The sequence below is a fragment of the Hippopotamus amphibius genome, chromosome 2, assembly GCF_030028045.1.
Source record: "Hippopotamus amphibius kiboko isolate mHipAmp2 chromosome 2, mHipAmp2.hap2, whole genome shotgun sequence".
NCBI lineage: Eukaryota > Metazoa > Chordata > Mammalia > Artiodactyla > Hippopotamidae > Hippopotamus > Hippopotamus amphibius.
This window is the reverse complement of record NC_080187.1, coordinates 223,748,832-223,765,939: the sequence shown is the minus strand read 5'-3', so window position 1 is coordinate 223,765,939 and position 17,108 is coordinate 223,748,832. Positions and strand designations below refer to the sequence as shown.

Here is a 17,108-nt window from a genome sequence, read left to right as displayed (position 1 = left end):
GCACATGGAACATTCTCCAGGATAGATCACATTTTGGGTCATAAATCAAGCCTTGGTAAATTCAAGAAAATTGAAATTGTATCAAGCATTTTTTCCAACCACAATGCTATGAGATTAGAAATCAATTACAGGGAAAAAACTGTAAAAAACGCAAACACAAGGAGGCTAAACAATACGCTACTAAATAACCAAGAGATCACTGAAGAAATCAAAGAGGAAATCAAAAAATACATAGAGACAAATGACAATGAAAACACAACAATCCAAAACCTATGGGATGCAGCAAAAGCAGTTCTAAGAGGGAAGTTTATAGCAATACAATCCTACCTCAAGAAACAAGAAAAATTTCAAATAAACAATCTAAACTTACACCTAAAGAAACTAGAGAAAGAAGAGCAAACAAAACCCAAAGTTAGGAGACAGAGAGAAATCATAAAGATCAGAGCAGAAATAAATGAAATAGAAACAAACAATAGCAAAAATCAATAAAACTAAAAGCTGGTTCTTTGAGAAGATAAATAAAATCAATAAACCTCTAGCAAGACTCATCAAGAAAAAGAGGGAGAGGACTCAAATTAATAAAATTAGAAATGAAACAGGAGAAGTTACATCAGACACCACAGAAATAAAAAGCACCATAAGAGACTACTACAAGCAACTATATGCCAATAAAATGGACAACCTGGATGAAATGGACAGATTCTTAGAAAGGTATAACCTTCCAAGACTGAATCAGGAAGAAATAGAAAATAAGAAGAGACCAATCACAAGTAATGAAATTGAAACTGATTGAAAATCTCCAAACAAACAAAACTCCAGGACCAGATGGCTTCACAGGCGAATTTTATCAAACATTTAGAGAAGAGCTAACATCCATCCTTCTCAAGCTCTTCCAAAAACTGCAGAGGAAGGAACACTCCCAAACTCATTTTATAAGGCCACCACCCTGATACCAAAACCAGGCAAAGATACTACAAAAAAAAAAGAGAGAAAATTACAGACCAATATCACTGATGAATTTAGATGCAAAAATCCTCAACAAAATACTAGCCAACAGAATCCAGCAACACGTTAAAAGAATCATACACCATGATCAAGTGGGATTTATCCCTAGAATGCAAGGATTCTTCAATATATGCAAATCAATCAATGTGATACACCATATTAACAAACTGAAGGATAAAAGCCACATGATCCTCTCAATAGATGCAGAAAAAGGTTTTGACAAAATTCAACACCCATTTATGATAAAAACTCTCCAGAAGGTGGGCATAGAGGGAACCTAACTCAACATAATAAAGGCCATAGATGACAAACCCACAGCAAACATCATTCTCAATGGGGAAAAACTGAAAGCACTCCCTCTAAGATCAGGAACAAGACAAGGATGTCCACTCTCGCCACAACTATTCAGCATAGTTTTGGATGTCCTTGCCACAGCAATCAGAGAAGAAAAAGAAATGAAAGGAATCCAAATTGGAAAAGAAGGAAAACTGTCACTGTTCACAGATGACATGATACTATACATAGAAAATCCTAAAGATGCCACCAGAAAACTACTTGAGCTAATCAATGAATTTGGTAAAGTTGCAGGATACAAAATTAACACACAGAAATCTCTTGCATTCCTATACACTAATAATGAAAGATCAGAAAGAGAAATTAAGGAAATAATCCCATTCACCACGGCAACAAAAAGAATAAAATACCTAGGAATAAACCTAACTAAGGAGGTAAAAGACTTGTACTCAGAAAACTATCAGACCCTGATGAAAGAAATCAAAGATGACACAAACAGATGGAGAGGTATACCATGCTCTTGGATTGGAAGAATCAACATCGTGAAAATGACTATACTACCCAAAGCAATTTACAGATTCAATGCAATTCCTATCAAATTACCAAAGGCATTTTTCACAGAACTAGAGCAAGAAATTTTACGATTTATATGGGAATGCAAAAGACCCCCGAATAGCCAAAGCAATCCTGAGAAGCAAAGACAGAGTTGGTGGAATCAGGCTTCCTGACTTCAAACTATACCACAAGGCTACAGTGATCAAGACAGTATGGTACTGGCACAAAAACAGAAATATACATCAATGGAACAGGATAGAAAGCCCACAGATAAACTATGGTTAACTAATCTATGACAAAGGAGGCAAGGATATACAACGGAGAAAAGGCAGCCTCTTCAATGAGTGGTGCTGGGAAAACTGGACAGCTACATGTAAAAGAATGAAATTAGAACACTCCCTAAAACCATACGCAAAAATAAACTCCAAATGGATTAAAGACCTAAATGTAAGGCCAGACACTATAAAACTCCTAGAGGAAAACATAGGGAGAGCACTCTTCGACATAAATCACAGCAAGATCTTTTTTGATCCACCTCCTAGAGTAATGGAAATAAAAGCAAAAATAAATAAGTGGGACCAAATGAAATTTCAAAGCTTCTGCACAGCAAAGGAAACTATAAGCAAGACGAAAAGACAACCCTCAGAATGGGAGAAAATATTTGCAAATGAATCAACAAGATAAAGGATTAATCTGCAAAATATATAAACAGTTCATCCAGCTCAATATCAAAAAAACAAACAACCCAATCAAAAAATGGGCAGAAGACCTAAACAGACATTTCTCCAAAGAAGACATACAGATGGCCAACAAACACATGAAAAGCTGCTCAACATCACTAATTATTAGAGAAATGCAAATCAAAACTACAATGAGCTATCACCTCACACTGGTTAGAATGGGCATCATCAGAAAATCTACAAACAGTAAATGCTGGAGAGGGTGTGGAGAAAAGAGAATGCTCTTGCACTGCTGGTGGGAATGTAAACTGATACAGCCACTATGCAGAACAGTATGGTGGTTCCTTGAAAAACTAAGAATAGAGTTACCATATGATCCAGCAATCCCACTGCTGGGCATATACCCAGAGAACACCATAATTCAAAAAGACACATGCATTCCAATTTTTATTGCAGCACTATTTACAATAGCCAGGACATGGAAGCAACCTAAATGTCCATCAACAGATGAATGGATAAAAAAGATGTGGTACATATATACAATGCAATATTACTCAGCTGTAAAAAGCAATGAAACTGGGACATTTGTAGAGACATGGATGGACCTAGAGACTGTCATACAGAGTGAAGTGAGTCAGAAAGAGGAAAACAAATATCGTATATTAACACATATATGTGGACTACAGAAAAATGGTACAGATCAACCAGTTTGCAAGGCAGAAACAGAGACCCAGATGTAGAGAACAAACATATGGACACCAAGTGGGGAAAGCGGAGAGGGTTGGGGGGAATGAACTGGGAGATCGGGATACCAAATTGTACACTCTAAATATATTCAGTTTATTGTATGTTAACTGTATCTCAATAAAAGTTCTTAAAAAACAAAAACAACAACAACAAAAAACCACCACACACACACAAGATTTCCTAATCTCAAAATTTACCTATCAGCTATAAACTGATGACAAATGAACACTATTAGCCTTAAGACCTGCCCTCCGACCGAAACTTCACTTTCTCATAGTTGTCAGTGCCTGCCAGATGCTGTCACTTTACTATCCCACGTGAACTTCAAACTCAAATACGTTCAACACTGAACTTATCACTCTTTCTTGTCTTCTCTAAGGATGTGACATATCCACTAACTAGCCCAAGCCAAAACCAGAGAGTCATCGTGGACTCCTTCTTTTCCTTCTTTCAAACCCATTCAGTAAAGAAATGAAAGAATAAGGCTTTCCAAAAACTCACTCAGAGTTGTCTCCAATTTTACTTTCTAGTACTTTTTGTTTTTACAATCCAACAAGAGATGCTGTTTCCCTGCTTTGTGTCCTTCTTTAAGCTGTTGGGAATGCCTTCCCTTCTCCCTTCTCTTCCCTAACTGCTACATATGCTTTAAGATTTAAGTAAGATGTTGTCTTCAAGAAGCTTGCCAGAACTCCCAAGGTCTAGGTTAAGGATTTATCTTTTCTTATCACTTAACTTAAAAACTTATATGGAAATTATCTATTTACTTATCTATCGTTCCTATTAGATTGCAGACTTAAAACAATACCAGGAGATAATCTTTATAGTATCCCCAGCATCTTACACCATAGATACAGAGTAGGTATTTAATCAACACTCGCTGAATTGCTGGAGTGTACTGACAAAAACAGGGACAGTTTTTCGAAGGAGTTTAAAATTAAAACCGAAATTCCAGTCACATAGAATTTACTATCTATTTTTCTGTTAAACATATAAGATCAAACATACCTATGTTCATCTATACACATATTTCTCTTATAATGTTTATTTCAAAAGGATTTTATTTACTATACATTATTTGTTATTTACTTACTCTGTTTGGAGGAACCCTGTGCTTTTTGACAGCATGAATTGGAGAATCAACTTCACTATTCTTCTGATTCTAGATAAAGTAGATAAATAATGTAAAAAGTTAACAAAATAAAAAGATTTAAGGGGAACAAAAGGACTTCCCTGGCAGTCCAGTGGTTAAGACTCTGTGCTTCCAAGGCACAGGGCGTGGGTTCAATCCCTGATTGGGGAACTAAGATCTCACATGCCACACAGTGTGGCCAAAAAAAAAATTAATAAATAAAAAAATAAGGGGAACAACAAAAAAAAAAAACAAAGAAAATAAGGGGAACATGTGATCATGTGACTGTGATTATTTAATGACTCACCTCAGGGGACTCCAAAACATTTCCTTTTGTTTTTTTACTTTTTCTTCGGAAAATCTCATCATCTTCACTTTCACTGCTTGTTAATTCTTCACCTATAATTTATTAAAAAAATGAATTGGTCAACTACATAGACAATCTATTTTATTGATGGATACAATAAGAATTGTTTCTGGCAATCTCAACATTTATTCACTCTCAAACAAGATAGTTTTTTAGAAATGTGGCCCAAAATCAGCATGGGAAAACAACAGAAAAATAAAAACATGAAGAAATTAAGACATGATAACTCTTGGTAATAAACACATATTTAACTCAGCTTCAGTTTTTCAAATTAACTGAAAAAAGTCCAAAAGAGTGCAAAAGACAAATTTATTAGTCTGGTTCTAGAATTCATCTCTAAAATCTACTATCGTCTTTCTGCCCTTTGTGTCTTACTCTCTTTTTAGTTGAAGGCTACAAAACAATATATGAAGAAATTTTTTTAAGGTATGTATGTACATATCTGTACATATACATGTGTGTTTGTGAATCAGTGTAAAATAAAAGTTGGTAGTCACCCAAATGTTGTAATTGGAACAACAAATTTGGGGGTAGAAAGAATGCTAAAAAGAAAATACTTGTGAAATCAAATCCTTCAAATTTTCAGGTACTTAGAGAAAGTTCTATTTCTGCACTTTCATAAAATTTTGACTGAAGACACCTTTTTGTGTCTTTGTGAAACCTTCTATAAAAGCCCTGTGGTGTGGTTGTTTTAAGATATGTTCATAAATCCTGTGATATGCCTGCCTTTGAAGAAGCGGATGATAATTCCTCTACCCTTGAGGGTGGGCCACACTTGGTCACTTGCTTCTAACAAAAGAATATAATGGAAGTGAAGGTGTGTTACTTCAGAGTCTAGGTCATGAGAGGCCTCATTTTTGCTCTCTTTCTTGCCTCACTCATCTGGAGGAAGCCAGATGCTATATGATAATAGAGGAAGTAACCCTATGGAGAGGCAAACATGGTAAGAAACTGAGGCCTCTTAACCAACAGCAATACGATGCTTCAAGCTTATCAAGCCTTCAGATAACTGTAGCCCTGGCCAGCACCTTGACTGCAACCTCATGAAATATCCAGAGTCACTACTTGCAGCTAAGCCATTCTCGAATTCCTAGTCCACAGAAATGGTGAGATAATATATGCTGTTTTAAACCATTAAGTTTTGGGGGAAATCTGTTGAGCAGCAAGAGATAAATAATACAGATTTTGGTACCTGGAAATAGAAAATTACCATACAAAAAGCAAAACTGTGGATGTAGCTTTAGAACTAGAGAGTGAGCAGAAGCTAAAAGGATTTTTGAGGAGAGTTTTAGTGAAAGCTTGAAAAGCCTCAAAGGAATTGTTTGTAGGAAGATTAATGGCCATTTAAGAGGCCAAGGGTGAGGGCTTAGAAAAAATAAGAAAAACCTCATCAGAAATTATAGGAAACTGGATCCTTAATGTAAGTGCCAGAAAGTTTAGCAACACTGCAGTAAAACAGAAAATATAAAATGTACCTAATGAATGAGGTGATCTAAGTAAGAAGATTTCCAGACAAAATGTTTAAGGTACTAGCTATGCTTCTTCCTGTTTAAGTAAAATGTGAAAGGAGAGAGAGGAACTAAAGAAAGTACTATCAAACATGAAACAGTTGAGACTTGCTGGTTCTGAAAATCACCAGCTTCTCCAGCTGGCAAACAATGTTAAATTAAGAAATTTTCCAAAAAAAAAAAAAAAAAGAAAGAAATTTTCCAGGCATAAATATTATCTAGATGACTGCCAGTAAACTATCATCCAGATGGTTTTGAGGGTATAATTGTAAATGCTCTAAGACCTCAGAAAGATCAAAGGTGATGCCTTAGAGTACCATTCAGTCAGATAAAAGGCCCTCCAAACATTTTAAAGATGTCTCTTACATTTCCTCTCAAACAATAGGCCTTCTAAGCCTATTAAGGAACTATCTCTAGACATCTTAGGAGAAGCCAAAGGTAAAGAAGGACCTACCTCCAAAAGATTTGTGGGCATAGCTAGTGTCTAATGGAATGAACCTCAAATTAGAGTCACAAGAAATCCACAAAGATTTATGAGAATTATATAGGAAGAAACATAGCCAGCTACAATTAAAAGACACAGAGACAGTACAAAATGAAAAGAGGCCTTTGGATCCCCAAATTTTCACTAAAAGGAAGCAGGTTGAGAAAACTCCACAGGTGTTACCTGTTATGAAATTGGACTGAATATCCAGAGCACAAAGCCAAGAACCATGGAGAATTATTTCCAGGCTTTGAGTACTAATGAAGAAACTTCCAATCTCAGCTCTGCTAGATTTTAGAATTGCTATGGACCAGCGATTCCTATGTGCCTCCCATCACCACCACCCCCCACCCCCAACTTTCAAATAAGCCATCCTGGAAGCAGATTCTACATGCCCAGTCAAGTCTTCAGATGACTGCAATCCCAAGTGAAATCTTAACTTATATGAGAAATCCTAAGCCAGAACCACCCAGTTAAACAACTCTCAAATTCCTAAACTACAAAATCTGTGAGATATTATTTTAAGTCACAAAATTAGGGGGAGTAATTTTTTAAACAGCAATAAAAAACTAATACAAACTCACAGAGTAAATGTCTCCACACTCTATGCTAATAAAACATCTACCCAGACAGATAAACTTGAATGAATCTTCTTTGTTGATGATCACTAAATAATCCAACTCATTTTCCTTTTTTCATTACCTTTTATGGAAGCCAGAGTTAAATGCAGGACTCAGCTACAGTAACCAAATCAGTTCCAGGAGGCTTTCCTTTTAACTGCTTTAGTGGTGTCTTAATTAACTATTATTGTATACATATAACATGGCAGATGACCCTAAATCTTCTATTTCAGTTAAATGAATAATAAACACTAAGTATATATTCCCTAATAAATAGTTCCTTAATGTATATGTATTCACAATTATATTGCCTGCGGTTAGCAGGTAAGTACAATGCTAGAAAAAAAGTTTTAATGCAAATATGACACAAAGAAAAATTATCTTAATATAAAGGTGTTAAAGCAAATAGTAAAGGATCACAGGCAACATATTTACACATCAGAGTACACCCAAAACTATGCAGAATAGCCAGTTTTTACAAATTAATCATAATTCCAGGCTTATTTTAAATGTTCTTATCTTAAATAAAACATTCATGAATCATGCTCTCAATGCTGAGAATAGATAAGAAAAAGATTTACAAAGGAAATTGTCGCTTTATCCTACAACTACTCTTTTTCCTCAGACATAAAGAATAAAATTCATAAATGGCCTGCTATAATAATCTATACACAAAGTAGAGTTGAGTTCTATAACAGGATCTAGGATACATAAATCATATTCATACTAAACATCTATTTTCTGGGTTTTCTGTAGAATTAGATTACAGAGATCCAAAGATTCCTATAGCTCGTCTATGGTCTTACCTCAATCTCCCAAATACAGTCTTATTTCTCAATTTTGCTATATAAATCCTCTACTTTATACTATCTCCCCAAAATCTTACACTTTCCTTCTTTCCCTTTGTTTTCATCATTTTATAACATCCAAATCCTCTCTTGATTATTTTCAACATATCCAACTCATGAATATCCCTGAGGAGCCAAAATGAAAACCTACATTTAAAGTCAACATTTCCAATCTAATTCAGTTCAAAACGTTTTCATCTTCTGAACCTCCTAAATGTCCACCACCTTATTATTCATTTGGCAGTTATTGCCACATTTTACTGATATCTTTTCAAATATATATGTCACACACTTGTTTGTGTTTTACAATAAAGGGCTAGAGCCAAATCTTACATGTCTACACTTCACTGTGTCTAGCACAATACCTTTCCTATGGCAGGCATGCCATAAATATATGTGGATAAAATAAATCCTGTATCAGTAAGCATCAACTTAAATATATAGTACATCAATTACCTAATTCAATACACCATACACTGAGAAATTACATTTTGGAAAATTACAGAATATGATCCAAAGTAATCATTCCAGAAAGATTTGTGTTTTATAAAGAGGGAATCTTACCTTTAGCAGAATGGCAGGATTGATGCAGACTGACTTGTTCCCTGCTTTTAGACTTTTCTATAGAAAGTCCTAAATCATCAAAAGTTGAATTCAACATTTCTTGGAAACTCTGTAAATTTACTTTTCCCATATTAGAATCCGACTTCCTAGCCATTTCTGTTCTCTTCTTAGAAAATGAGTTCAATCTGTTTGATTGAGAAAGTGGTGTGCTCATAACTTTCTCTCCTACTGGCAATGAAAACTGAGAATAACCAGGAGACATAAATTCTTTATTTTTTGTTGCATTCATTGGAAAAAGGGGAAAAGCTGGACTCCGCTTATCTTCACTTGATGCGTTAGTAATGGTTATAGTTGTAGAACTATCAACCTGGTCTCTTGATACTACTGCTTGATTTGAGACATAATTTGCATCATTTATCTCCTTAATGTCTAAACATCTTCCAGATAGATGATCTAAAATTTTATTCTTATTTGTGTCTGATGCATGTTCTAGTATTTCATCATCAGAATCTGGACTACAAAATCCTAAATCAAAGGTCACAGAAAACAAATCCTTAGAGCAGTCAAAACCGTATTCATCATTCTTCAGTTTTTCCTCATGTACACCTCTCAAATCTTCATGAGATTTCCAACTGTTAGTATCACCAATAATTTGATCTTGGGGTTCAGAATTATTGCCTAACAAAAGTTCATCAGAAATTAAGAACCGAGAGACCAGTGCCGTTTCACTTACAGCAGTTTTGTCTGACACACATAAAGACTTGCATCTACTGTTCAAGGGAGGAAGGCTCACGTCATCAAACTCTGTATTAACATCTTCAAATAACAGTAAACTCTCATCTGGATCAGTATGCAATATTGGGAGGCCACTGTTATCAACATCATGATTCTCTCCTTCAACAAAATACTCTGGCGGGCCAGCGTTTCTTTGAATATGATGGTTGGATACTAAGTGTTCATTTTTAATATCTTTATGTACTTTACCATAGTCACAGAAGCTTGGCTCAGCAGAAATCTTATCATTCGTTGTACCATAAAGGCAACTTTTTTCAGAAGGATGAGTAATAAATTTAAGTGAATTCAATTCTAAATTCTGTTGAGAATTTACAGCTGAATGTGACAACAAACATGTGGCTTTATCATTTTGTAAACACTCTGTGGAGGGTAGAAAAAGCAAGTTCTCAAATGCAGAACCCTTAGAAATTTCATATTCCAAATCTGCGAGTTCACTGAGAGGTGGAGGAGAATGAGATAGAAATCTCTCTACATTAGCTAGCACCTCTTTCGTTAATGAACGACAATTATAAAATTGATCATCTGTTCTAGCTATATCAAGCTCATCCTCAAATGGAAAAAATATGCTAGATGAAAGAGATTTCTCATCACTGAAACTGCTATAACCAGAATCTAAAATATTTCCAGTAAATGAACTAGTAGATTTACTTGTAAACTGAGGATCTGTTAATAATCCACAAGACTGATTGCCTACATTTTCACTGACAGCACATGTGGCAGCAACTCCATCTGCATGTGACGCCCTTTTATCATTTAGCAGGTCTACCTGAAAAATACTTTCAGCAGCAGAACGGCCATCAGCATCTAAAGGCTCCATGACAACATCCTTATTTTCTTTTTTAGGTTGATCTTTTCTCAGTTCTTTAGAAGCCTTTTTTTTTAGAGAAGCAATTTTAGTAGGTTTGATATGAATTTGTTTAAAAATTTCAGCACATTCTTCACCAGATTCTGTCATTGAGAATGATTTGCCTTGATTTATATTCTTTGTAAATGAAGATTTCTTGTTACCAGTAAAGGTGCCATTGGCAAAAGGATTATATTCTCTCCTGGGAGCACTAGATGTTGACCTAACATCTTCCATTTGTAAATAAGATTTAATTTCCAATTCATAGCTGCATTCTCCCTATAAAGAAGGAAAATGAAAGTCACAGGAAAGCAAAACAAAAAAACAATACTAAGAGATAAGTTTTACTCTGTTAAAATATTTTCTAAACAATATTACATTATTCAAATGACTTTCTTTTATACCTTAAAACTTATTCCTAGTCAAACAAAATTAGAAATGACACTACCATGAAATTATCATAAATTATCTTTTATCAGTTAATATTTTTGTATTCCCACTACTTAGTACATGAGAGACTGATGGTAACTATTTCTAGGAGGTGCAAATTTAATTAATATGTAAAATATGATTATAAACACTGTTTTTTAACTTCTAGCATTTAATTGAACAATTATTCTAATTTTCTAAAAATAGGTATTTAAGAAATTAATACATATAAATGAAAAACATACATACATATGTTAAATTTACTCTCTAGATGAAGGTAAACTAAGAACAGCTTTAAAAATATCTGAAATAATGGTACCTGTATGTCTTCTGGGCTGTAAGCTAGAATATACTATTTTTAACAAATTTCCCAAGAACTCTTCCAGTGAATTTCCAAGTCTTACTTATCTCTAAATCTAAAATTACAGTCCCCACCATCCCTGACTTATCCTTCCCTCTTGCCACGAATGCCACTTTAGTCAGGATTCCTCTACTATTCAGGGACTTAAGCAGTTAATCCTCCACTTATTGAATAAAAAATACACTAAATATTAGTGTGAGAATGTCTGTCTCCCTGCAAAGATACATGCTCCCTATAGAATATTTTATCTGGCTTCTTCGCTAATGTAGCCACAGGGCCTAGAACAAACCATGCTATGTAGAAGGTACTAAATAAATGTGTCACTTTGATACACAGGTTTTGCTGGGATCCACAAATAATTACTTTATTTATATGTATTCATGAACAACAGCTAACAAAAATAGCAGCTACAATCTATTGAGTAATTACTATGTGCCAGTTACTATTCGAATTGCTTTACGTGTATTAAGCCACTTAATCCTCACAACAACCTTATGAAGAAAGTATTATCATTATCCGCATTTTACAGATGAAACTGAGGCACAAAGAGGTTAAGTAACTTAGTGATGCACGATTAGTAAGGGGTAAAGTTGGGATTCTAACCCAAGCATTTTGGATTTCACACTCATACTAGGTTCATCACTCTAACTCTCTCAAGGAAGAATAACTAGGAAACTGCTCAAGAAATCACTAATTCTCCAAACTATCACCAGGATAAAAGAGACATACCAAATGACCCATATGATAGAGAACATTTCAATAGATCCCACTCTAACAAGAATCCTAAATTAGTTTTACAGTTTATATAAATCATTAAACGGGAATTCCCTGGAGGTCTAGTGGTTAGGACTCGTGCTTTCACTGCCGGGTCCCGGGTTCAGTCCCTGGTCAGGGAACTGAGACCCTACAAGCTGTGCAGTGTGGCCAAAAAAATTTAAAAATAAAATGTTTTTAAATCATTAAAAACATTAAAGTATTACTCTCGTCTATCAATATTCACAGATGACATTCTTCTAATTAGGCCTACTTCTCCTAAGACAGAAAACTAGTTCCTCACTGAGATCACTAGAAGGTATATAGAAAAACAAAAATAGTCTAGCTATGATTGTTTATAATACCTGTTTCTTATCATAATGACTTCAAATTAAGAAGAATAAAGATAAAGTATCCTAATTCCACTATCATACAGGAAAGAGAAAGTTACAGTAGAACCCTACCTCTTCATGTCTCATTCCTTCTATCATTTGCATGATGTTTATGAAATGGTGACATCGATCTGAATGGTCAACCTGATATGTAGGCAAAGGATGATCCTGCCACAGTCTCCACTCAGAGAGAGAGAGCTGACGAATTCCAATGGTTGGTTCTTGAGTCTTGGTTAATGACAATTTAACATAATAAAAACACACATACTCAGATTTCACACACATTAAAAAATACTTGATATATAGATAATCAGCCTACTGTAAAGAATTTTAATTCATTTAGGTATTGTCAAGAGAAAAAAAATAATTTTATAAAGTAACAAGATCCCTTTTAAATTCATTTTTAAAATAACTGTTACATGTATTGCTTATAAAATTAGAAAGCAATGTGTCATTAAAAATGAAATACACAAATAAATATTACATGAGTTACTACTTGGCCATATTCCCGTTTATATAGTCCCATGTTAAGAGCAACTATTTAATAAAATGTGTAACTTCAAAATTACTATTTTGCTAGATTTATATTCTATAATCTAATAAAGAGGCATTCATAATCTCTCAGTGATACTGATCCCAATTCTTCATGCCTGCTGCGATTCCTCACTTTCCCTGTTACTGAATAAAATACAAATTCTCAAGAGCCATATTTTTCTAGCCCTATAAATCTTCCCAAAGGAATCCTCCTTGAGGCTGTTTCTTCAGTTCTCTAGGTATATACGTAATCTTTGATCAATTCTCTTGACCTTCATTAAGTTCATCAATAATTTGTTCATAATAAACAAAATAAACAAGTCTAAGATCCAATTTAAAGTTTTACTATACTTTCAAAACAAAAATTAAAAACTAAATTTGTACAAAGATTCTCATGACAGCATAATTTTATTTTAGTAATACACTGAAAATAATTCTAAAACACAACAGGTAAACAGCCAAAGTATGGTACACTGCAGAGTAACATAACAATCATATAAATTACACCTACACATAAATGTTCATATGCAGAAAGTAATAAAGGTCAGAACTTATGTAACTATACTACAATCATGTAAAAATATATATACAATAGGAAATACAAGAAAATTAGCATTTTTCCCAAGTTAGAATTTAATATTCTTTTGTAAACTGCTTACATTCTTAAGTTTTACATAAGTTGACATTCTGATCATGAACATTCATTCTCTTTACTCCCAAAGCTATTGCACGTTATAAAGAGCATCAGAAAACATGTTCAACTTACTGGTCTGTTCTCATTTTGTAAAGATAGAAACTGAACTTGAGGCAATGTTATTTCCTTAATTTCATCAGTGTCTCTCAATCTGTATCGTCTGTTCCATAATTTAAATTCTTCTTCTGATAAGAACCAATCATTTTTTGAATTACTCTGCCTCATTCCTATAAGTTTAAAAAATAATTGAAAAGAAGTTTAAAAAAATCTGCCAGGCAAACACAAAATATATGACATCAACTCAAACACTCTACCTGTTTATATCTACTCGTCTCTGCTAAACCACTATTCCTTAAAATTAGTGTTCTTCATATATACACTCCGGTTATCACTTCCTGCTTCTACATATCTCCTAAACTTCTCTCAACTCTTTGAAAGTACTTGTGCACCCTTCTATCTAGAGCTAACCTTTGGTAATGACTTCATTAGTAAAATATCAGCAAGCAGCTAGGCTCTCAGTCCTGGTTTCTTTTGGACTCTCTCCATTTTGTTGTCTAAGACCTGGCAGGAAACAGAAAACTCACAAATGAACTAGTATCATGATTCTATTATAACATTATCAGAAGAGTTATCTGAAACTGGTGCAGGGCAGGGTAGATGCCAAGACTAAAAAGTGTTTTAGTGGGCTTCCTAGGTGGCGCAGTGGTTAAGAATCTGCCTGCCGATAAGGGGACACGCGTTTGATCCCTGCTCAGGAAGATCCCACATGCCACGGAGCAACTAAGCCCGTGTGCCACAACTATTGAGCCTGCGCTTTAGAGCCTGTGAGCCACAACTATTGAGCCCACGTACCTAGAGCCTGTGCTCCACAACAGGAGAAGGCACAGCAATGAGGAGCCCGCGCACCACAATGAAGAGTAGCCCCCACTTGCTGCAACTAGAGAAAGCCCGTGTGCAGGAACGAAGACCCAACACAGCAAATAAATAAATAAATAAATAAATAAATTCATTTAAAAAAAGTGTTTTAGTTTAAGTCTAATGGAGGGCGGGGGGAGGGGGGTGGCAGTTGAAAGGGGACAGAAAGACCTACTGTTTTAAAAAATAACATAATATACTTTTTAAAAAATGTATAGTAAATTAACCCTTTTTTATTTCCATAATCTTTATAAAGGAAAATAATCACCAATATGTAAAGGATAAAAAATATAAAGCTATAACTCTGGTCCCAATACAGATGAGGAAAAAAAAAAAGAAAAATCAGAAAGACTACTGAATTAGGAATCGGGAGACTCCTCTTTTAGCTATTCCCAAATATTATATAGAAATCTTTTGTAAAATAAGGGGTTTGAACTAGGTGATCTCTCAGGTCCCTTTCAGATACAGCAATTTGAGGCGCTAAGACTTTTGAAATAGAAAGGTATTCCATTCTCCTAGTCACTTTAAATAAATTGAGACCCCCTAAGCCCAAATGAATTATATACTAATACACAGAAGATAACATTCATACACACTATCTTGGCAGGATGAATCACTGACACTTGAAAAATCGGAGAAAATGGAAGAAAAAAAGCACAGAAAAATGAACATGAGTTAATACTATCTCAATTTTTAAAAAGGACAGGTTCTAGACTTTTACCATCCATCTCTAGTAACATTTTAGAAATAATCATTAAACATATGGCTAATTAACATTTATAAAAATAAAATGACCACTAAGAAAAATGTATGCCAACTTAATCAAGTTTTGATGCTATTATTCGTTTAATAAATTCAAGAGAATTCAAAAAATATACTATCTTTTCATTTTAACCAAAAACTTGGCAAAGTCTTGTAAACTGACAGGTATGTTCCTATTAAGTGGATTTGCATTAGGTTTAATAGGCATATCCAAAAAACAATGATTAATGGGTCTGAGTTAAGGGAAAGAACAATAACAAATTTAAGTGAGTCCAAAGCAGGTACCTAGGAGGGAAAGAACTTTGAAACTTCACAGTAATGAAAACCAGTAGAACAATCAGTTGAACAAATGTGTGAGGTACTATCTTCAAGTATATAAAGAACAGCCACCTACGTAAACCACAGACCAAATCCACTCTTTGTGTCTAGAAGCTGTGGGCAAAGAAAGTCACCTGCCATTTCAGTAAACAAAGGCTGTTGGGCCATCAGCCACTGCAGCTGCCCCCAAGGGGGTTTCAGGATGGAGAAAAACAGGATACTGGCCCTAGATAGTTAAGATGCATAACAAAGTATTTTCCGATACATAAAAAGGCACTAAAATCATTAACTTGAGATGTCTGTTTTTTTGTGATTAGCAGTAACCTTTTTTTTTATAAATTTATTTATTTTATTTATTTTTGGCTGCATTGGGTCTTGGTTGCTGCGCACGGCATTCTCTAGGAGTGATGAGTGGGGGCTACTCTTCATTGCAGTGCACAGGCTTCTCATTGTGCTGGCTTCTCTTGTTGCAGAGCATGGGCTCTAGATGCGTGGGCTCCACTAGCTGTGACACGTGGGCTCAGCAGTTGTGGCGCATGGGCTTAGTTGCTCCACAGCATGTGGGATCTTCCCGGACCAGGGCTCAAACCCGTGTCCCCTGCATAGGCAGGCGGATTCTTAACCAATGCGCCACCAGGGAAGCCCAGCAGTAATCTTTTGATGTTCAACTACTAGGTTTTTTTCAGCAAAAACTCCTATATAAACTCCTATACGCTCCTCCTATACCTCTTTGGAACAGTCCCTCAGAGCTATCTGAGAGGCTGCCTTCTCAGGCTACTGTCCTCAGCAATGCCCTGAATAAAACGTAAGTCTCAACTTTTACGTTGTGCATTTTTTTTCAGTTGACAATGCCAAAACTAAATCAATGAGAAAAAGGTACAAAGACAGATTTTTTTTTTCAACAGAGGGTCTTCTTCTATATGGACTACTCAACAATGGCATGAACCATAAAAGAATACAATTTCCATTCACAGAGATATTCAAGTTGAGGCTGGATATACATTTAACAAGAAAGCTACAGAAAACATCCCTACCTTGGTAGGTAGTTGGACCAGATGACTCAAGGTTTCTTCCAAATCTTAGAATATAACTACATGAATTTATGATTCTTTAAAAGCCTTCCTTAAAGATTAAATTTAAAAAAACAAAAAACAAAACCTGTTTTGTTTCTCAGTTTTATAGTGCTAATATTTCAAGATAATATCTTGATATCACCAAAATCTCTACAGTTCTTAAGCTAGCACTGTCATTACTATTTTCCCTGGCATCAAAGTATTTTTTTCTTACTGACTCAATATCACCAACAGCTTAGTCTAACTTCACCACCATCTGGTGAAACAGTAAAGTTAAAAAAAAAAAGAAAGAGAGAGAGAGAGTGAGAGAGAGAGAGAAAGAAAGAAAGAGAGAGAGAGAGAGAAAGAAAGAAAGAAAGAAAGAAAGAAAGAAAGAAAGAAAGAAAGAAAGAGAAAGAAAGAAAGAAAAAGAAAGAAAGAAAGAAAGAAAGAAAGAA

At 34.8% G+C, this 17,108-nt stretch overlaps 1 protein-coding gene across 4 annotated transcripts in view; it reads right to left on the bottom strand.

Annotated features, from left to right (window-relative positions):
* The window catches only part of FANCM (FA complementation group M), a 57,476-nt gene that overhangs the window by 14,007 nt on the left and 26,361 nt on the right, over positions 1-17,108 (bottom strand). For all 4 annotated transcript variants that reach the window (XM_057725197.1, XM_057725198.1, XM_057725200.1 and 1 more), the window contains 5 exons: positions 13,676-13,830; positions 12,448-12,603; positions 8,802-10,719; positions 4,718-4,809; positions 4,372-4,440 (listed from right to left, as the gene is read on the bottom strand). In XM_057725197.1, coding sequence (XP_057581180.1) covers positions 4,372-4,440; positions 4,718-4,809; positions 8,802-10,719; positions 12,448-12,603; positions 13,676-13,830 — 2,390 coding nt within the window. The remainder of the gene's footprint in view (positions 1-4,371; positions 4,441-4,717; positions 4,810-8,801; positions 10,720-12,447; positions 12,604-13,675; positions 13,831-17,108) is intronic.